This window comes from Anneissia japonica, unplaced genomic scaffold, assembly GCF_011630105.1.
Source record: "Anneissia japonica isolate Jap-2015-1 unplaced genomic scaffold, ASM1163010v1 scaffold287767_len825999_cov190, whole genome shotgun sequence".
In the NCBI taxonomy this organism is placed as follows: Eukaryota; Metazoa; Echinodermata; class Crinoidea; order Comatulida; family Comatulidae; genus Anneissia; species Anneissia japonica.
In genome coordinates, this window is record NW_022707033.1 from 423942 (window position 1) to 444754 (window position 20813).

The 20813-nt window shown below is 34.9% G+C and overlaps 2 protein-coding genes across 2 annotated transcripts; one reads left to right on the top strand and one right to left on the bottom strand.

The window, feature by feature from the left end:
• Window positions 1-716: 716 nt before the first annotated feature.
• On the bottom strand, window positions 717-11098 carry LOC117106330 (DNA repair and recombination protein RAD54-like). The gene is made up of 21 exons (XM_033247704.1): window positions 10960-11098; window positions 9693-9770; window positions 9212-9319; window positions 8574-8634; window positions 8186-8324; window positions 7985-8004; window positions 7793-7842; window positions 7578-7655; window positions 7079-7142; window positions 6552-6604; window positions 6254-6347; window positions 5684-5808; window positions 5208-5358; window positions 4848-4954; window positions 4522-4594; window positions 4130-4279; window positions 3441-3551; window positions 3196-3319; window positions 2501-2579; window positions 2011-2190; window positions 717-884 (listed from the first exon to the last, which is right to left on the bottom strand). The coding sequence occupies exons 1-21, from the start codon at window positions 10960-10962 to the stop codon at window positions 717-719; spliced, it is 2016 nt and encodes a 671-aa protein (XP_033103595.1). The 5' UTR covers window positions 10963-11098.
• Window positions 11099-11123: 25 nt separating this feature from the next.
• On the top strand, window positions 11124-20001 carry LOC117106332 (HAUS augmin-like complex subunit 3). The gene is made up of 14 exons (XM_033247706.1): window positions 11124-11189; window positions 11784-11983; window positions 12447-12560; window positions 13138-13221; window positions 13770-13881; window positions 14883-15071; window positions 15754-15896; window positions 16206-16340; window positions 16699-16882; window positions 17013-17165; window positions 17519-17612; window positions 17981-18137; window positions 18593-18770; window positions 19685-20001. The coding sequence occupies exons 2-14, from the start codon at window positions 11805-11807 to the stop codon at window positions 19811-19813; spliced, it is 1851 nt and encodes a 616-aa protein (XP_033103597.1). The 5' UTR covers window positions 11124-11189; window positions 11784-11804; the 3' UTR covers window positions 19814-20001.
• The last annotated feature ends 812 nt before the right edge of the window (window positions 20002-20813 follow it).

A 20813-nucleotide genomic window follows, 5' to 3' on the forward strand; every position in this document is an offset into this window, starting at 1 on the left:
TAAGGTAATTTCAGGTGATTTTTAACTACTAGAGCGTGATTTCTTTGGCGGGGGTGCAGGTATTTTTTGGAGGGGTATATTTTTCCCGCGCACACCTAGGTAGTCCACTGATCAAAAAACAGTATCAAATTGTCTTGTTCAAGTTTTTGGTGACAAGAAAGTGCTTGGGCCACCACAGCAGATCCAGGAATTCAAAATACAGATGGTTAGTAAATAACTTATTTGGTTTTTATAAATGAGCTACTCAATGTAATAATTAAGTTTTTCTGACCGACTGCATTTCTTTAATATAATTTGGTATCTTCCCATTATATTTTTCAACTAAATAAAAAAAAAAAAAAATATTAAGTGAGAAGGCCTATGGATGACTTACCTGTATAATGAATTGAATGAAAACAGAGAAAGAAAAAGTATTCTACATTAAGAAATATTTGTATATATTGTTAAAAGCTTTGTAAATTCTTGATCTATAAAAAATAATTAGCAAATGCAATTGCTCCACTGTAAATAAAAGTTTCATCTTTTGAATTTGTATAAAATTCATAATTCTATCATATTTTTTAGACAGTTTTGATCTGGTCATGTGATTTGTGATGAAATACAAATGAGACATTAGTTTGCCACGCCCCTTTCAGGATGACATCTGTCACACCTCGCTTGTCAGCACAATGGTTCCACTGAGAAAGGTCGCTGTTACAATCGTTTATTTGTTGAACTTACTTGTCATGCGTATCACTCAGCGTGTCTTCGTTAAGCTTGAATAAATGCCGCAGGTCCTCAAGGGAGAAGTGTCGTTCCACGTCATCCTCGTTATCAACCACGCAACTACTCAATGCCTTCTTGTGCGCCTGCCTCTGCAAGATCTTTTCTTCGATTGTTCCGGTCTGTTGGCGGAACGTGTAAAGATTAACAACCGAGTAGTGAGTTTCTGATATTATATGTGCTAATTTGACAGTTCCCAGTGGGCATGTGGGTAGGTCTTGATATATTTATGTAAACATATTTTTAAGATCATAACATAAATCTACATGAAATGTCTTTATCAAGTTCATTAAGTTTACTAATTGATTGACGGTCTCAAAAGTGTTTCTGTCAACAGTAAATTCTATGAATGCTGTATGTATAAATACTCAGAAATGTATTACAATGTTAGTAATGTGGGTGTATTTGAGATAAACATTGATGAAGTAAATCCAAAACTGATAAACAGAATTAATGCAGGTTCCCAGAAAACCAGTTCCTAACAAACTAGAAAGGGAAAAAACAGGTGACTAATGAACCCTCAACCAATCTGCCTTAAATTTCGCACGCTTCGTTTAACTAGTGTAGAGCATGTTCCCAGCAATTGTACACACCAATATCTGAAAGGCATGGCTTGCTGAAGACTTTTAGACATGAAGATTCCAATTACAGAATGTCTTCTTTCAGGCTCCAAAGACAATCAGGTGAACTGTAAAGCTCTCAATTATGTATGTTGGGCAGATTCATGACAAACCTTCACAAATGGGGCTGCTTTACATACCCAATGCAAATGTACAACTAAACATCAGACAGTGGACTTCGTCTACTGCTAACAGTGCTTTAGACTCAAGAAGATTTGGTCATATATAAAATACAAAAGTATATGAAGCAATATATGGAGTGGAGTTGAATAGCTTAGTGGTTAAGACGTTTGCCTTCTAATCCCGGGGTTCTGGGTACAATTAATGTGACAGCAGGACTTCTTCTCATGCCTAAGAAACAACTCTACTCTCTAAGCCTTGTAAAGAGACTTCTTCACTGATAAAAGCATCACGCTATTTCATCTATTTAAGAGGGCGCCTGAATATCAGCCGACCTTCTAGGATACGCTGGAAGGATCACCCTCTATAAATATGGAGAAAAAAAAAAAGAAAAAAAAAAAACTACTTAATATGCTATCCCCAACAATGCTAAAACTTTGAGAACACTAATGCCTTATTACCCCTTATCAGCTCCTTTACAACCAGAGGAAAACAATATTAGGTTTACCGAGACAAGTCTGTAAATGTAGCATGGCTTCTTTTGACCATCCCTCCAGACACGTGCCATCGCTTGATCGTCATTGGCTGGATTCCAGTCCGGATCAAACATCACAAGCCTGTTTGCACCAATCAGGTTCAAGCCACATCCACCGGCTTTGCTGCTCAACATAAAGATATACTCTGGACTCTGCAGGTTAAACAAAAAGTTGATATATAATTATAACAACAGTTATAACAACAACAATAAAAACAATCATTATAATAATAGCAATGACAAAAATAATTAAATATAACTGTTGTTGTTATTGTTAGTGAGCATTTATATAGTGCCTTTCCTTTGGGGTACAAAGTGCTTCTGTATTGGTGCAGTAACAGGCAGCTCCAGTTATCCAGTTATTGCAGTAACAGGCAACAGGGTACCACTTTATACTACTGGTTGGAGAAATGCAATGAGGATGAAGTGTCAATATTTTGTAAATGTTTATTCGATTACTTACCCTAGGGTCATTGAACTTTTCAACGATCTTGGCCCGTTTCTTGATTGACATTGTACCGTCTAAGCGTACATAGATGTATCTATAGAAAATGAAAGCAGAAAGTTAAGACTTATGGTAATACTTGTGGTATGAGTGGTAGGGAGATTGTAGATGGAAAAAGTATTAGTACAGCAACTGAATAATGGTGTAGTAGTAGTAGCAGCAGCAGCCCAGCAGCAGTAAAGCAGCAGCAACAGTAGCAGTAGTATTATAGTAGCAGTAGTTGTAGTAGCAGTGACAGCAGTTATAATAGTAGTACCAGAAGTAGCAGCGCAGACAGCCATTGGTGGCGCCAGAGGGGATCAGATGGACACCCTGTATGTCTGACACCTTGATGAGGTTGTTGAACCAAATATATTGGTTTGCCCAAATAACATTATTTTGATTGCCAATCCCTAATATTGGGGTCTAAACACACAACTCTGGGCCATTAAAGCCATATAAACTCTCCCAATCAACCCTACCAGGGATTCTTCTTCCATGACCCTGACGAAGGCTGTAGTCAGGCCCTGACGAAGGCTGTAGTCAGGCCCTTGGTTCAGACACCATTGTCGGACAAGCTGTTGGCAAACTTCTGCAGCCACCACTGGCAGTAGCAGCAAGTAGTAGCAGCATCAGTAGTAGTTTTTTTTTAATAGGAGTATATGCGACATTACCCTCTAAGCCTTGATAATCTCTCAAAAAGATCGAGCGTCTGAGTGTAGTTAGAGACAAGCACAACCTTATCACTCGTAGTGCTCTTCACCATTGCTAGGATGTAGTCCAGCACTAATATCTTCCCTGAAAAATTAAAAAACAATTAAAAAAAACCACAAAAACCAATAGCAAGAGAATACTTCAGCCTGTGAGCCCGGAGCTCTGGTTATGACTTTACATTTTTATAAACAATTTTACTGCCTACCTGATAAATCTGGACGGACATTGTTAGGATTGTAATTATCAGGAAATAAATTCAGCATTCCCTGGAAGCCATCTTTACCAGTCTTACATTTCTCATAGATAAGAGAAGGATCTGCGGAGAAGAGAATTAACCAGTTTTACTGCTGAAATGCCTATGCTTAGAAATAATATTTCCTTCAGTTTTGCAATGAGCTTATGTGTAAAAACAAATTTAAACACGTGCTACATCTATAGAATGCATGTTCGAGCTTCAAACTCTATTCAAATTCTACTAGAGCGCGCCCTATCTCATGGTAATACTTCGTTTTCTCTTCCTTGCGTGCAATTCTATACTCTTTGATTTTTATCTAAGACTTTCATAGCAATGATTTTACAAGTTGAATGGTTTGTTATAAGTCAGGCGATATAACTGACCCGTAAAAACTGGCTATTTAAGACTGTTATAGCAATTAAAATTTAAGCTATAAAAACACCAAACCACAGATCCAAAAAGAAATTGAAGAGAAATCTTATTGGGTTTTCATCTTAACTAAAAATCAGAATCATCAGATATGCAACACATTTTATTTTTTCAAAACACATAGGTTCTTAATTTGAGAGTAGACTGTGGTACATGGTACATCTCAGCCAATCACAAAATGAAGGGATATGTTCACATCATATAAGGATGAACTCTCTATTTTAACTTACCATTGCACAATTTTTTGAGATGTGTGATAGCTGACAGAGATGACACACTGACCTTCCCATTGCTAGTAATTTCAGTGCTTTTCGATCGAACAAACCTCTTGTAAAGGTCACTCTGGAGAGAGGTCAATCGGCAACACACTACTTGCTCAACTAATGAAAAGATGTTTGGAAACAAAAAATACTGTTAATTTTCTATATAATTACACTTAAATATGATTCAGAAACTGACTTTCCATTTATTTGCCATATTGCCAAAATTGAAAACAAGCTTTCAATGCTTTATGAATCAAGCCTCAACACCCAAAATGACATTTAAATATAAACAAACAGAATGTCTATTATATGCTGAGATTTTAAGTTAGTTTCTAATGCAAAAAAAAAATCAAACCTACCTTTAATTGGTAAGTATTTGGATAAAATTGAAGCAGTTCTTCGGATGATGCACCTATTCACTAGCTTTGCTAACTGAATGAAAAGCAAGAATAAATAATGCTTATGACAAGGCATAGCATGAGATAAAGTATATTGAAGTCTCTATTGTTTTTAACTTTTTAATGTAAATGATATTACTGAAGACTGAATAGTGAACAGTACATTATTAATATATTGTTGTAAGTTTTCTAAGTCATCTTTATAGGTGATGTTAAGAATAACTTTGCATAAAAAATTAAGAAGTAAATGGATAATAGATAGGAATATTCAATTTTCAGAAAACTACCTCTTCCAGCTTCTCTTGTCCTTTCGCCCTCATAGAATCTGATGCATCAGCATCTCGACCACGTAATATAGGAATTTCAAAACGTTTCTTAAATTCTTGAGCTGTGCCTGAAGTTGAATTAACACCATGTTAAACTGAATCACTGAACACATACATTTTGAGACATTATTGTGGATATGTAGTTTGGTGGTTATTATTGGATTGGATACATTCGGTGTGAACGCCAAATATAACCCACGAAAGTCTGAAGGCTAATACTGTGTGTATTACTAAACTTCTAACAGAATGTATTCATGATTGGACTGCACGTGCAAAATATCACTACTGTATCTAAAAACCTATAAATACCAATTACCTTACCTAAAATACCTGTGTTGACAAAGTGTACAAGGCTGAAATATTCCAAAAGATCATTCTGAATAGGGGTGCCAGACAGAAGCACACGCCTTTTGGCATTCAAGGCATTTAATGATAAGTAAGTTTGGTTTTCAGAGTTCTTCAGTCGGTGTCCCTGCCAAGCCAAAACAAACAATATCATCCATCACAAATTTGCTACATTCATAATCTTATGAAGCACACCTTACTGGTGACAGCATTTTTCTGCTTTTTCTTCTCCTCAGCTTATATTTCTATATTATTTTGTTTTGTTGTATACATTTATGTCAGAATGAATAAATAAAAAAAAAAAAAATTAAGTGGACACCAGCAGGTGATTAGACAACAGATGTTCATCAACATTAACAGGCTGGAGGTAAGTTTTATGAAAGAGTAAACAATAGGAAAACAGGACACCCACTTTAACAAAACACAAAAATAACATTAATAGATCAACAAACCTCATCACAGAGAACTAAGCCCACAGAACCTTTATGGAGGACATCAGAGTGAAGACGAAATGTTTCATAAGACAGGATCAGCACAGGGTTTGCTGCACACCGCTTGGTTTGGCTCATGAAGTACTCTAGAAAATGAAAGAAATTCAGTAATCATCTCTGATTCAATTATAAGATGAAATTAATATTAATAATAATAACTTCATTCTTTTACAGCACATTCCGCAGAAAAACAAATCAATGCACTTTTCAACAAGAAAAAACAAGCAGTAAATAATTTGAATTAAATTACGGCACTTGAACTAAAAACAGTTCTGAAATGCATGTGTGCTATAATTGGTATATAGGTGTCCAAAACAGGGCTCCACCCACCAATGTCTAAACAACATCACACCCGGGTGCACAAAGGCACTCTGTTAGGCAGTATGCTGGGTTTCAGTACCTTTCAGCTAAAAAAAAACGCTCAATAAATAATGTAATAATGACATTTTGGTGTTTGGCTAACAGGCAAGAATGTTGTAAAACTAATTTCTATAATAGCTGTACAATTACAATAAAAAATATCGGTCTTACCTAATTGTTTATCTATATCACTTTTAGATCCTGAATCAATGGCTAATGCATTTATCCTGTTTCCTAACCACTTTGTGATTTCATTATACCAGTTCTGAAAAATATAATTAAAGACATGGAAATATAACCCTTTCAAATGCAGTATTACAGACTTTTAACAGAGTATGACAGAAAATGTTTCAATCATGTTGTTTTCCTAGAAAGCAACAGATTTGAGATTTAATACATGGAAATGAATATGTATAAAGTATGTGGTGAATATTCATGAGGTATGTTTATCATAAATGAATATTCAAACCTTTACTAGACTTGACGGTGCAACAACAATAGCTTTCTTGATTTCTGGCCCACCTGAAATTTTAAAAAGGAGAAATACACTCCATAAATACAGTTCTAAAATTCAACTAAGCTATGCTATTTATTGCAGGGTATAGTATAAATTGAATTGATTTATTTGCATCTCTTAAAATTACAGCAAAAACACAAAAACAATACTATATAATGTATGTGTTGATAATGTAATCATTGACAACCCTCTCCCAGGAAATCAACTTCCTCTGCCCCTAATGATGTACTACAGCAGGGAAAAAATGAATTTCTATAAAGAGTATAGTTCTGGAGTGTGAAGTAATATTATTGATATGAGATCAAAATTTAAGTAATGTAAGCCGCAGTCACCGAAATATGAATAACAAGAATAAATTAATACAAGCTTACGATACAAACAGATCATAAATTGTAGTTCTCCATGGGCATAATTTCTTTTTTCTAATCTAACTAGTGTCTAGAATCTATGCAATACAATATTATTATAATATCACCTACCATCAGGACTTTGTCGTAATAATGTCCATAGAAGAGTAATGCATTGCAGTGTTTTACCTAGACCCTGTGAATGAAAAATACATTATCAAACAGATATAAAATTATCATAAAACGATGATTTTGAAGACATTTTGCACATATAAGGAAGATGAACAGATCAGGTGATGTGTAGTTTGTTGCAACATGGGAGCACCACAGAGTGTTATAAGAATCCTGTTCTGTTACTGAAATTAATTTAAATAAATCTACGTTATGCAAATCTGGGCACTCATTCTTCCCCACAGCCATCGGCCGACGCAATTCTATTGAGAATGCAACATCATGACGAGCACGCAACGGATCGTTTTTAATGACGATCCATTCAGACTGCCACCGACAATTAGCAGACGGTGTCGCGTCGTGTAACGCTCCCAGGGAGTGGAGTTTAATTTGTTTGACCTTCTTACGACACAGTTAGTGCCCAGCTTAAGGAAACAAGATAAAAACACAGCATTGATACCATTTCATCTGCCATGATACATCCGTAGCTGTTTTCAATCTTACGACCTGTGACACATTTCCACATAAACTCCACACCCTAGAACAATTAACAAAAAATAAATACAGTATTTTAATGCCTCATGATTAACAAAAAAAATGATAAAATACAGCATAAAAAACTAAGAGCAAAACAACTACAGTATAAACTTTACTTTATTCTACATGACACCTTACCTCCCGTTGATGCGGACGAAGAACTTTCGATAACACCGGATCAACAACAACTGAAAAAAGATGCATATAAGCTACATGTAAACATCAATATACAATAAATTACATGTGAATTCAAATAGAAATGATGGTTTATAATTTTTTAACATACAATAAATTAACATTAGTTTACTGATAATTTTCTTCTCTACTTACCATGAATTTGCTGCTTTTCTCTAGAAAAGAAAGAAAACAATACAAGTTATTAAAAATTATACAAAAATGTACTTAACTATTTGAACATAGATTAACAGAAATAAATATGACGTATTGATATACTTTCACTTTTTAAGAAATACCAGCTGAATCTGGAAGGGTCACCCTCTATAATTATAGTAATAAAAATGACTGACTCACTTATCAGCTAAAAGTTGGTCATGTGCTGACATCACTGGTGGTGAATAGAGAACCAGGGCACCCTCTTCATTTGGGTCATGCAGAGGTTGCTTTGCACCTTGCCTTCTTACACCCAAACCACGATTTGCAAGCGTTGGCCCTTTTCATTTAGGGAAAAAGCATACAAAATCATCATAAGAACTACATTACATCTTATCTTGGAGTGATTGATTTAGTATTCAATAACCAAGTAAAAGAAATTTGAAGATGTTTACATGGGTTGCTAAACAAATGCAAAACAAGAATTCTACCTATGCAAACAAATGAATAACAAAAGTAATAAAGTAAAAGTTGGTATATAAAAATAATGAGAGTTATAATAATTCATAATATAAAAATACCTACTCACCCTTATAATTGGGAATTGGTATCTTGAATGGTTTTGACAATATTTTACGAATCAAATCTTCCTGTAAAATAATTAAGAGTAAATCTAATATATTACATGATAAATGGAAGTACTGTTTGCCTAGAACCACTGACGCTACATACATAGAACCAACATATAAATTGCTCTTGTTCGCAATGGTCTATTAATGCTACTTTAAGAAATTCCTTAAAAAAATGAGCATTACGTTGCCTCAAAAATGCACATTTTTAATGAGTAATCACCATTTTCTCCAATCTTTGTGGGATCATGCAGATGGAATTGTTAATATATATTATGACTGCAAGACACCAGTATAATAAATTGTCAAAATACTATATTTTATGAATTGTGACATGAGTGATATCTGGAATGAAGACACTTGTCACTGGCCAACTTTCCATTCAAAACTTAACAAATATCAGTCCATGGAAAGCTGTTACAAATTGGCCTTTGGTGTTCATTATCATAAATCATGAAAGAATTTGGTTTACTTTATGCTGCAAACATTCTTAATTGAAAGCATTTCTAACTCTCAAAGGGAATGGCTCATCCCACATAGCCCATATCAGGTAAAAGTATCTCTTAGCTTCAATAATAACAACATTTAAGTAAATTACATGACTTGATGTTTGGGTTGGTTTATTGCTGACTGACTCCAAAGGTCGCCTGGTAGCTGTTGATGGGAACAACCCACCGCCGCCATATTTCATGCATTTGCTTCCTTCCTGAAATATTAGGATATTAAAACAATTATAGATGAAATATATAAGAATGAATAGGCTAATAAATAAAATACAGGAACATGAAGGGATGAATAAAATATAAAAAATATGGAAATACTAAGGTAAAGAATAGACTATTCAATTAGAATATGAGAATATTAAATTCAGTGTGCCAAACTGTAAAAAAAGGGATTGCGCTGGGAATTCCAGTGCAAAAATTAAACCTAGAATTAGTCTGCTCATTAAAAAAAATACTGTAAGGGCTAATTTCTGCAGATTTCAAAGAAAATTAGGCCTTGGCCTAACTCTCAATGTACAACCAATGTATTAAGCAGTAGTTATCTATTTCTCGTTGACCAAACCAAACTGAACTCACATTTGTTGCTCTACCATCAAAGGATGGCTTCCTCTTTGCTGTAGCCAGAGCCAGCTGGCTTGGAGCATGTTGTCGCCTCTGTCAAAAAATTAAAACAAAATTGATTTCATTTCTTTAGGCACGAGTGCCAAGGATATGGCAGTCAGTGAACTTAATCACTATCCTACGTGGCAAGCATATTCAATAACGACAGGGGACTGAATGGTGCAGTACACTGGGGTAACCCCTACTCTTCTCGAAGGATGTACTGGGTTTTTAAGTGCACACAGGCCAAATGCGTACAAGCCCTACGGTTTAAAGTCCTTATCTAAGATCATAATTAGGTCACTGTTGTTTTGTTAATTTTATTTACACTTACCAATACAAAAGAGTAAGATGCTCACAAGTAGTTCTAGTAGTTATACTACTAAAAAAAATTAAATATAATCTATATGTAATTTAATAATGAATAATGATTCTGGAGAATTCTCCGTTGTCCACTATTCAGTGCTTATGGTGATTTTTGCACCCAGGTTTGATTTGAATAAAAATGAAAAGGGAAAAAAAAGAGAATAGATTTAGCCTAATTAAAAATTAAGGCCACACAAAAAAAATTATTAGTCTATCACACACTCCCTCATCACTTTCGGGCAAATTCTGATTTATATATATATATTTTTTTTCAATCAACATATTTTTATTTTCCCCTCTTTTTTTAACTTGAAAAGCTCAGGATTTCTTGAAAATATGTTTACTGCCACTGGTACCACAAAAACATATTTTTTAAATATAAATTTGATTCCATTCGGATGACTTTTTATATATTTGTCCCTAACCAATGATTTACTTACTTACTAACATCGGTAAAATGGGGATGGGGTTAGCAAGAAATAAATAAAACTTCCCTCCCTCATCAGTTTTTATTCTTTGAATTTTGATATGGTGATAAACTAATAATTTTTTTTTATATGGGGTCTAGCATTAGGTAGACCTATTTTATTATATTTATAGCATAAGTTGAAGTCAGTTGAGGTACATATTTTTCACTCCATCTTATGTGATGGACTAGTCTACAAACACAACAGACAGCACCGGGCCTATGTATTATGTTAGGCCGAGCCAACGATTCGATGACCTCATCAAATGACCTAGAGGCCGCCTAGCTGAGTTGATTGTCCCCCCCGTGGTGGTTGATCACAACCTCGCCCCAGCAAGGGCCTAGCAGCAGGCCTATGTCTAGCTCCATAAGCACCTTAAACTAACATTTAAATTCAGATATTGTACATACCATAAAGAAGCAGGGCTAAACGCCTTATTGAAAAATCCAAAATATACTTCAATAAACATAATACACCTTCATTTTTCAGAAGAATTTCTTTTGAAACCTAAAATACAAAAATCAAATTACGCGCGTGTGTAGTTATTTGATTATTCCTTTTGCCACTAGAGGGCGCACAATATAGCGGCAAAATAAAAATAATAACTGAACATGATTTTGAGATTTTGATTTGCATTAAGGTTTGTTTTGTTTTACATAGGCCTAGGCCTATCATAACCGTAAATAAGTTAAACACGATTTCGGAATAATATATACTCATATAAGCATACATTAATTAGGCTTAGCCTTGCCAGATAGGAGGGCCAGACTTCTGTAGCCTAGCCTAGGCCTAGGCCCTAGTTTCTTTTAGTTAGTAGGACTAGGCCTGACCTACCTAGCCTAGGTAGGTAGCAGTTAGCTAGGTAGGTTCGCTAGGCCTAGGCTATAGGCCAGACTGTATAGCCGCGCGGGTAAATATTCTCCACGCAAAAATTTGCCCTAGAAATCAGTCCGCACATTTCAGAAAATAAAGGTTGATTTCAGTGCAGATTTTGCGGAAAATTAGCCTAATTATTAGGCTTTGACCAAATCTTAATAGTATATATATGCCTAACCAGTGCAATTTTATGCAGCAATTACGATCCCGTGCACCTTTTTTCCTAGTGATTTTTGGCGCAAATTTGAGCTGATTTTTTAGATATCCTCCGTGCAATTAAAAAACTTTACAGTATGGATGAGGTCATGAATAATTAAATTAAAAATAAATAAATTATTGTTTTTGCGATTATGAATAGAGAAAGCAAAAGAAGTTGATCATGGACCTTGGCAGGAAGTTAGCTGAAACTATTAATAGTTTGGGTTATAAAGGATCCCATGAACTCCAAGCTGCAGATTTTGAATGGATGTGTGAAGATGAAGAGATCCTGCCATTCCTGGATTGGTTTTGTGGAAACGTTAATCCATCCAATATCATCACTCCCGAAGAAATGGAAGAGTAAGCAAAACAAAAATACAATTATTGACTATTTTGCCTGCTTTTTACACCTGCATTATCATCTTTTAACATCATCATCCTAATTAACATTATAATCATCATCACCATTATCATCATCATCATCCTTCTCCATAACATCATCATTATTATTTTCTATAACATCGTTATCATCAGATTCATTGCTATCGTTATCTTCCCTAACATCATCATTATCATCAACAGCCATAGCATTTTTATCATTATTATCCTGTATGCCATCATCATTACATCATCTTCACTGTTTTTCATAACATCATCATGACGACCATCAGGCATCGCCATTCTCCATAACATCATCATCATCATCATTTGTAATAATGTCATAATTTTTGTCTTTAAAAGCCTGTTCCGGCTGATTTACAGGTTTTTAATTAATATAGGTTGGGACTAGATCAGATTTATATGAATTTTGGTTCCATTGCAGATTCCGTGCTCTTGAAGCATCAGGAGAAGGCATTCTGGAAGGGGAACAGTTGGAGCAAGCATTACAAAGCTTAACTAACATTGAAGAGGATGATCTAACAGAGGATCAACTCAAGTATGAATGGACAATAATGAATAGTCATGAACAAAACCAATTTGTTTAAAGCTTATTTACATTTGTCTGATGAATATTCATTAGTGTGTCATTAAAGAATTTGTAATACACAAGTAGAGATGCAAATTTTAAATGATAACTAATACCCTATTCAGACTACACTCTGTTGCGATCGGTTGCGATGTAATCGGTGGTAATCCAAAACTGATTACTCCCAATCGCAATCAATGAACGCATTCAGACCAACACAAACAAACTTTACATTCTAGGGCCTAGGCCTCCGGTGGCTAGGCCTATGTTGACTGACCTCAGCCAAACAGTGCCTGTGGAATATGTTGTGATTCGTTGCGATCGGATTCCGTGGTAATCTATAATATGGTAAAGATCGTAGCACCCAATCGCAACGGGTAACAATTGCGATATCGATTACATATCGACTACTATTGGTGAGCTTTCACACACGATTTTACTTTTCGATTGGGTGTCGCAATTGCTACAACCGATTGCAATGCGATGCTAGTCTGAATGGGGTATTAGTGTAACTAAATGTGATAGCAAATTTGATTATTAATAACAGGAAAGAAATTGCTGAACTGGAGAGTGAGGTGAAAGCTGCTACAAAACGGAAAGAAATTCTAATCCAACAGAGGAACAGACTCAGGTTTGATTGATTGACATATTGATTGACATGTTGCTTACATTTCTCACAGATCAATAACATAGCTTATTAATTAAGTTTACAGAAATAGAGACAATTTAGACAATTCAGAAGCTAACGATAAAATAATTAAGAAAAATATCCAAATTAAAATCAAAGGTAAAAATTACGAGTGCACTTTGACGCAGCGGTTGCAGTTCTGCTACTCAACCTTGAGGTTATAGGTTCAATCCCTTGTTGTGTATTTCACTTGTGTCCTTGGGCAAGGCACTTCACCTACAATTGTCTCTCTCCACCCAGGAGTACAAGTGGGTACCTGGTAGGTTCAAACACAAAATGCGCTGATTACAGCTGCAACAATATGGAATTCTCCAAGGGGACCTGAGTATGAGTTCCATAAGTGCTTGATCCAATGACGGGGGGTAATAATGCTAAGTGCATAGAGGTCTCTACAATATGCGATATAAGTTGAACAATTATTATTATCATCTAATATGAATTTACAAATGTTACTATAAGCAACAGATACATTTATTTACTTATTTTTACAGTGTACACCACACAACCAGGCAGCATAAGCTCACTAAACTCGGTGCAATCGAATCTGCTGCCAAGAAGAAATACAAAAAGTGCTTAGAGCAGTCTCATTCTGATAATAATGAGGTACAGGTTTAAACAAGTTTTGAATTATTTCATGGTTAATTATATTTTCATAAAACTTATATTTATATATTATAATGGTACAGTATATGTAAAAATGCAAAAGTAATGTGTGTATGATTCATGTTGAAATGAACAAAGAAGTTTGAAGGATGCATCCTAGGGGCCACAGTGCAGTACTTACCCTGGTCAGATCAATGGAAGACAATCCCCTATTTTTCTCAAATTCTATACTGAGTTCTTTTTTGTGCGTTATGTGGTATTGACCATTCCAGAGTATCAATCAAGCAAATGACCGATCAGATTACACGCTTGTCACACAATCACGTGTGTCCCATAAATGTGTGTTTATGCTGTCTCTTTGTGGGAACTTATAATATCCAAGGGACAGCTGGGGCTTGGCAGAAAGGTCCATTATGCACGCAGGACCAACAGCTTAAAGTCTCATCTGAAAGATGATGTACATCAATTGGTGGAGATAGCTTTGCAGTTAAGATACTTGCCTTCCAATTCAGATTCTGCATTAAATTTCTATTTAAGATACAGTGTTTTGTTCTCATGGGCAATAACAACTCCACTTCCTAAGCTTCAGTAGAAGTTTATGTAAAGAACATATTTATTTGATTTATGTTGATTTATTATTTGATTTATATTGATTTATTATTTCATTTATATTGATATATTATTTGATTTATTATTTGATTTATATTGATTTATTATTTGATTTATATTGATTTATTATTTGATTTATATTGATTTATTATTTGATTTATATTGATTTATTTGATTTATAATTTGATTTATATTGATTTATTATTTGATTTATATTGATTTATTATTTGATTTATATTGATTTATTATTTGATTTATATTGATTTATTATTTGATTTATATTGATTTATTATTTGATTTATATTGATTTATTATTTGATTTATATAGATTTATTATTTGATTTATATAGATTTATTATTTGATTTATATTGATTTATTATTTGATTTATAGATGAATACAGCATTACAGAACCTTAGCAAAGCATTTCAAGACGTTAGCTTGCTTTACTCCAGATCATCAAAAGATGAGGGTGCTGACGGTGTGATGTTCCTAGCGCATCTCCCACTTCAGGATTACTATCGAGCGGAGGAACGCTTTACCCAAGAGCTAACAAAGTACACAAAGAAGCAGTTCTTTGAGGTGATTATAGTAAAAATACTAAATAATGTGTTTGTGGTAGCATGTGGTGCAGTTACAAGGTCAAATGTCTGTAGGTGCTTCATCTAAAGGCCAACTCAGACAGTGTCGGCCGATGCAGCCCGTCTTAAGCCGTCATGAGAAATATTAAACATGTTTAATATTCTACTACGCGATTTCCCCCCCCCCCCCGACGCACGCCATCGCGTCTGCGTTCAACTCACACAGACCCGACGCGACAACAAATCGCATTTATATTGATTTATTATTTGATTTATATTGATTTATTATTTGATTTATATTGATTTATTATTTGATTTATAGATGAATACAGCATTACAGAACCTTAGCAAAGCATTTCAAGACGTTAGCTTGCTTTACTCCAGATCATCAAAAGATGAGGGTGCTGACGGTGTGATGTTCCTAGCGCATCTCCCACTTCAGGATTACTATCGAGCGGAGGAACGCTTTACCCAAGAGCTAACAAAGTACACAAAGAAGCAGTTCTTTGAGGTGATTATAGTAAAAATACTAAATAATGTGTTTGTGGTAGCATGTGGTGCAGTCACAAGGTCAAAGGTCTGTAGGTGCTTCATCTAATGGTTGGGGTAATAATGTGAATTGCTTAGAGGACTTGTGGCATGATGTGCTGAGTAAAGCTAACATATTATTATTTCTGCTATAGGGCATAACAAGCATCACTGGCCAGGATGAAGCCTCTTGGTATCAGCTACTGGACATCAGTGACCCATCAACGTTGGTATTAAAAGGCGAGAAAGAGCATGTAACACTCAGCAACTGCAAAGAAATAGCCCGGCTACAGGCCCTGTGAGTTTTTTTATTTCATGCGCATGTTAATCACAGTTACAGATACTTAACATTGTTACATAATGAATATAATAATAAATAAGGTCTCCCTCCCCACAATTAAGACCACTTTTTGAACCAGGTTTTCCATTATTTGTACTAGCTTTGGTCTCCAATAAAGGTAAAAAACATTTGTTAATTTGGGACCACAGAAAAGTGGTCTTTACTTGGAGGTGGTTTTTATTTGGAGGTGTTTTTAATTGAAGGGAGACCTGTATAATAATGTTGATGTGTATTTTCACTTTTTGTTATTCCTTATACAATTCTCAGTTATCCAACAAGTCAGAAGCAGTATGTGAAGGCCTTAGCTGAACAGACTAGGCTCCAAGCAGCCTGCGACTGTGCTAGGCAGCTGATCACCTCAATAGATCAACAGACATTCCCAACTAAAGTAGGAGAGTTGAGGTAATTATAGAGGGTGCTATACTAAAATGTTTGACAAATTCTAAATTCAATAGCAATCCACAATCAAACCAAGTCTTCAATCTATAATTCTCCAAAGTACAATTTACAGTGTAACCCTTGTAACTGTTGGTTTTAATTTTTGATTTGTATGGGTATGTAATATTACAGTGGATTATTATTACTGGGCTCCAGACTTTTGTAATGGTGAATTTGTTGCTTTTGGGGCCCCAAGACACTTTAAAATTATTGAAATGGCCCTTAATTACATATTGTAGTAAACTAAATTAAAATTTTATAGAATAAACTTGTGAAAAGTGAGCAGTTCAGAAACACCAAACATTTTTTTTCCTTTATACAGTCAACAGGTCCAGCATTTAGAGCAGAGTCTAGAGCAGGCTAGTCGCCATGCAAGTACATTAGCGGAGAATGACCTACCACAACTGATTGATAAAAATGCAGCACTGCAACAGACTGAGATCCTGTTTGGTGATTACAACCTCAAGATTGCTAGGCAGGAGTATTTCACATCCAAACAAGATGAGGTGATTTCACTACTGTGTTTTTTTTCATGTATTTTTGTCATTTTTGAAGGAACACCCCCCTCCCAAACCCTTACCCTCAGACCATATGTTCTCAATTGGTGCTTTGATCCCCTTCATGATTTTCTTGTAGGTGATAAAACAACTGACACTACAAAGATCACGGCACGAGTTTCTCAGCATGGCGTTCGAGACGGAGGCTGCATCGCTGCGTGAAACCCACCGTCTACTAACAGCTGCCAGGGATTTCCTTGATACTAACCTGAAGAAGCATCAAGCTCAAATGGTATCCTTTGCAAAAATGATAATGGAAATAGAAAACAAAATAATTCCAGTGCAACCTCTTGGCTAAATTATAAGGATGGGTAACCAGAGCTTGTAATAACCTTGTATAATTTTGAATAGTACATATGGCAGAGGAACTGCAGAGAATCTGGGACAATGTCAACTGGGAAAGTATGGCAAGAGAAAGTGACCTTCATCTAGGACACAAGTGACATAATGCAACATATAAATAACTATGCATATGAATATTCATTATGCATATGAATATTCATACACAAATCCTACATAATGTACAGTGTGCTTGAATATTTATTTTCATGTATTATACTATTATCCTTAGCACTTATGATGTAGGCTTTACTTAATGACCCAAGTCTGCAGCCTACTCCACCCAGGGCAACGATAGATTCCAGGGATCAATTTGTTACACGGATGTATCAAATTCTATGTAAGGATATCTAAATATTTGTTTTCTTGCTTTTTCAAAATCCTACATGTATTTCAAATTGCTCTAAATTTCACGCCAGTGTAACAGTTGGTGTCGCACTCTTTCAATGAATAAATCCAACAAACTCATAATTATTTACCAAAGTTACTTGGGTATACGCCTACCCCCTAACTGAGTAATTTTTAATTAAAATGCTCTACCCGAATATAAGCTAAAATGGAAATTCTACTCATTGTGTGGATCTCATTTCCTTAACTTCCCCTTGGTCTCTGATAATTTTTTTACAAGCATAATTTGTCTTTTTATGTAAAATAGAATTTGTGGTGAATTTTATTACTGTAATATGAAATGTTGATTTGGTTTTTAAGACTCTTCAGATGAATATGAGGAGCGGTCGAAAAATCAGCTGTTTTTGACGTATGAGGATCTCCTTGAGGGCGCCAAACAACTTGCCAGTAACCTAGCTAGTCTCCAATCATCTTTGGCATCTACCAACAGCGATCAAGATTCTAGACTAACAGAACTGTAAGGTTTTACAATCCAAAAATTGAACTTCACTATTTATCTTGAGTCTGTTAATGTTCATTATCATTAATAAATTTAAAAATTTAACTGTATTTTCATTTTTATCATATTTTCATTTTATCATTTAAATGTATCATTATTGATGACCACTCTAATTAAAGACCACTTTTGGGATGGGGTTTATATGGTCTTTAGCAGTTTTAATTTTTAATTAGAAAAAATATTATTATGAAGATAAAGATTGATGTTCATTTGGGCCACAGAAAGGTGATCCTTAATTGGACATGGTCCTTAATTGGACATGGTCTTTAATTGGAGGGGTCTGTCATTAGAGGGAGACTTGCATCTTTATCATAGTTAATTCATTTCAAATATTTAGCATCTTAGCTAAGACCTTAATCCTTAATTTCCAAGACATTATTCTTAATGATAATTATCTAAATTTTTCTTTATAGTGAGCATAGCCTGAAGGTTTGTGAAGATATAGTATATGCAGGATCAGCTAGCAAGGGAGGTCAACCAGCGCTCAGCCCACAACCCATCGTACATGCCATCAACCAGCTAGACCAAGCACTACAGAGCTTAGAGAAGAGTATTTTGGATATTATGACAGAGTACAGTACCAAGAAAAAGGTAAACAATAAATTAGAACCATCCTTATTATCTGCATTTAAAAAAATGATTTTGTTATTTATTTTCCAATCTCTTAATAATTCCTCACCAATGTTTCTTTCATAACTATTTCATCCTTATGTTCCTAAAAGGTCTCTGAGATCTAGTTTAAAGTCTCTACTTGCTCATTCTATTTATTCATCAACAAAGCATTATGGTAATCGTTCTTTTTCTTGGGCCTCTCTCTTTATTTGAAATGCTTTGCATATTAGTGTTACAATTCAACAGGCAACCTCTATTATTGATTTTAAAACTCACCTTTTTAACTTGTACTTTTCTTTAATTTTTTCTTCCAGCATTTTAATTTTCTATTATTAAGCACATTTCGGCTTTAGCATAATGCACTACATAAGCCAAAATTATTATTATTATTATAAACCAAGTTGATTCGATAACTTATTTATACTTCAGTAATAAAGTTTCTGAATCTGAATCTGTACTGTACATTGTTATTAGTAGGTACAAGGGCCAAGGATTATTCAGTCTTACATAATAAATGGCAATCACTTTCACAAGACAAACATATACACATGATGCTCTATATATTAAGTCTCATTTCAAGGCATAAGGAGAGGGGCCAGTGTAGGTCATGAGAAATATCCTGTTACTTGACAGGACTTGAAGCTAGAGGATTGTCAGGCAAGCATCTTATTAACAATGGAATATTGGGTTTTTTTTGTCATTATTAAAAGATGAGATATCTTCTTATAATAGAAATATTTTTTGAAGTTTATCTTAATGTGATGTGCCATATATGGGCATGATGATGTCATATTACACCCTAATATGGGCACATCACATTTATTAGTCTGGACAAAACATAATAGTTCAGTTTTATGTAGAAATTTAATGCGTATGATTATTTTTATCCTTAGTTACTGCATGATGATCCCCTGCTTGCCCGGCAAAGGACTCTTTACACAAGCTTCTTCACGAACCAGGGCAAGTTGAGACGGACGTTAGATGACTTATCACAGCAGCTGCAAGCGCAGATGGTGGAATAAGATGCAACACTGTATATTACCGATAAATACGATGGGACACTGCATGTTATAGACAAAATAAGATGCGACTCTGTTGTTAGATAAATTGCAAATGTAAAAATATATAAACAATTACTGTATAATAATCATGTATAATGAAGGCATTTGCTGTATGTGTGTAATAATATAATAAAGAGCTATACTACTTATGTTTGCTTCATTCAATTATGTGCGATTGTTTGATGAGATATAAAAAATCTGAGCAGAGCATAGACAGAAATTATCCCTTGTGAATACTGAGCAGCTTAGTTTCGTCGGCTAGGTAGCCACTGTGTATGCGCTGAACCGTAGTAATCTCCAGTTCCCTGGTTCAATTTCCATGAGACTTTTAAGCTGTTGGTCCTGTGTTGCCTTATGACCTATGTGCACGTTGAAGAACTCCGTACACTCTTCGGGAAAAAGTAGGGGATTTTCTCCATGTGTACTGCTCAAAACCACCACCAGAAGGACCCCACTGGAAAAAAGTCTCCAGACTTTTGTGGGTGGTTATGGTGTTTACACCAAATAAATCCATCCATCCATTCATCATGTTTAGTCTTGATTGAGTCACTATGGCCGACACAATGTGCACTCACAGTCATGCCAATCATTTTATGCGAGATAGTCACTTGTATAACCAGACATGGCTGGTAAACTTAGTACAAATGCATAATGTGTAAACCATATATTTTAATCATAGAGATATTTTTAATTTCAGTAATATGTGTTCACACTTGCATGCCTATATTTCTATATCTTTTGTATTTCCTTTTATGATTAGTAAACAATTATACTGGTGTAGATTCTACAGTCGTCTGAAAAGCATTTCCACAAATCTAGTCTAACACACAGATGCTAGCATTTGTGCTGGCTTCACTTGGAGTATAAGTGTGACTTGATACAAGTTAAATTTGGAATAGTAAAATAAAATTCAAATTTGAGTGAAAGCCCGTATCAAGGGAATACAGTATCTACATATGTT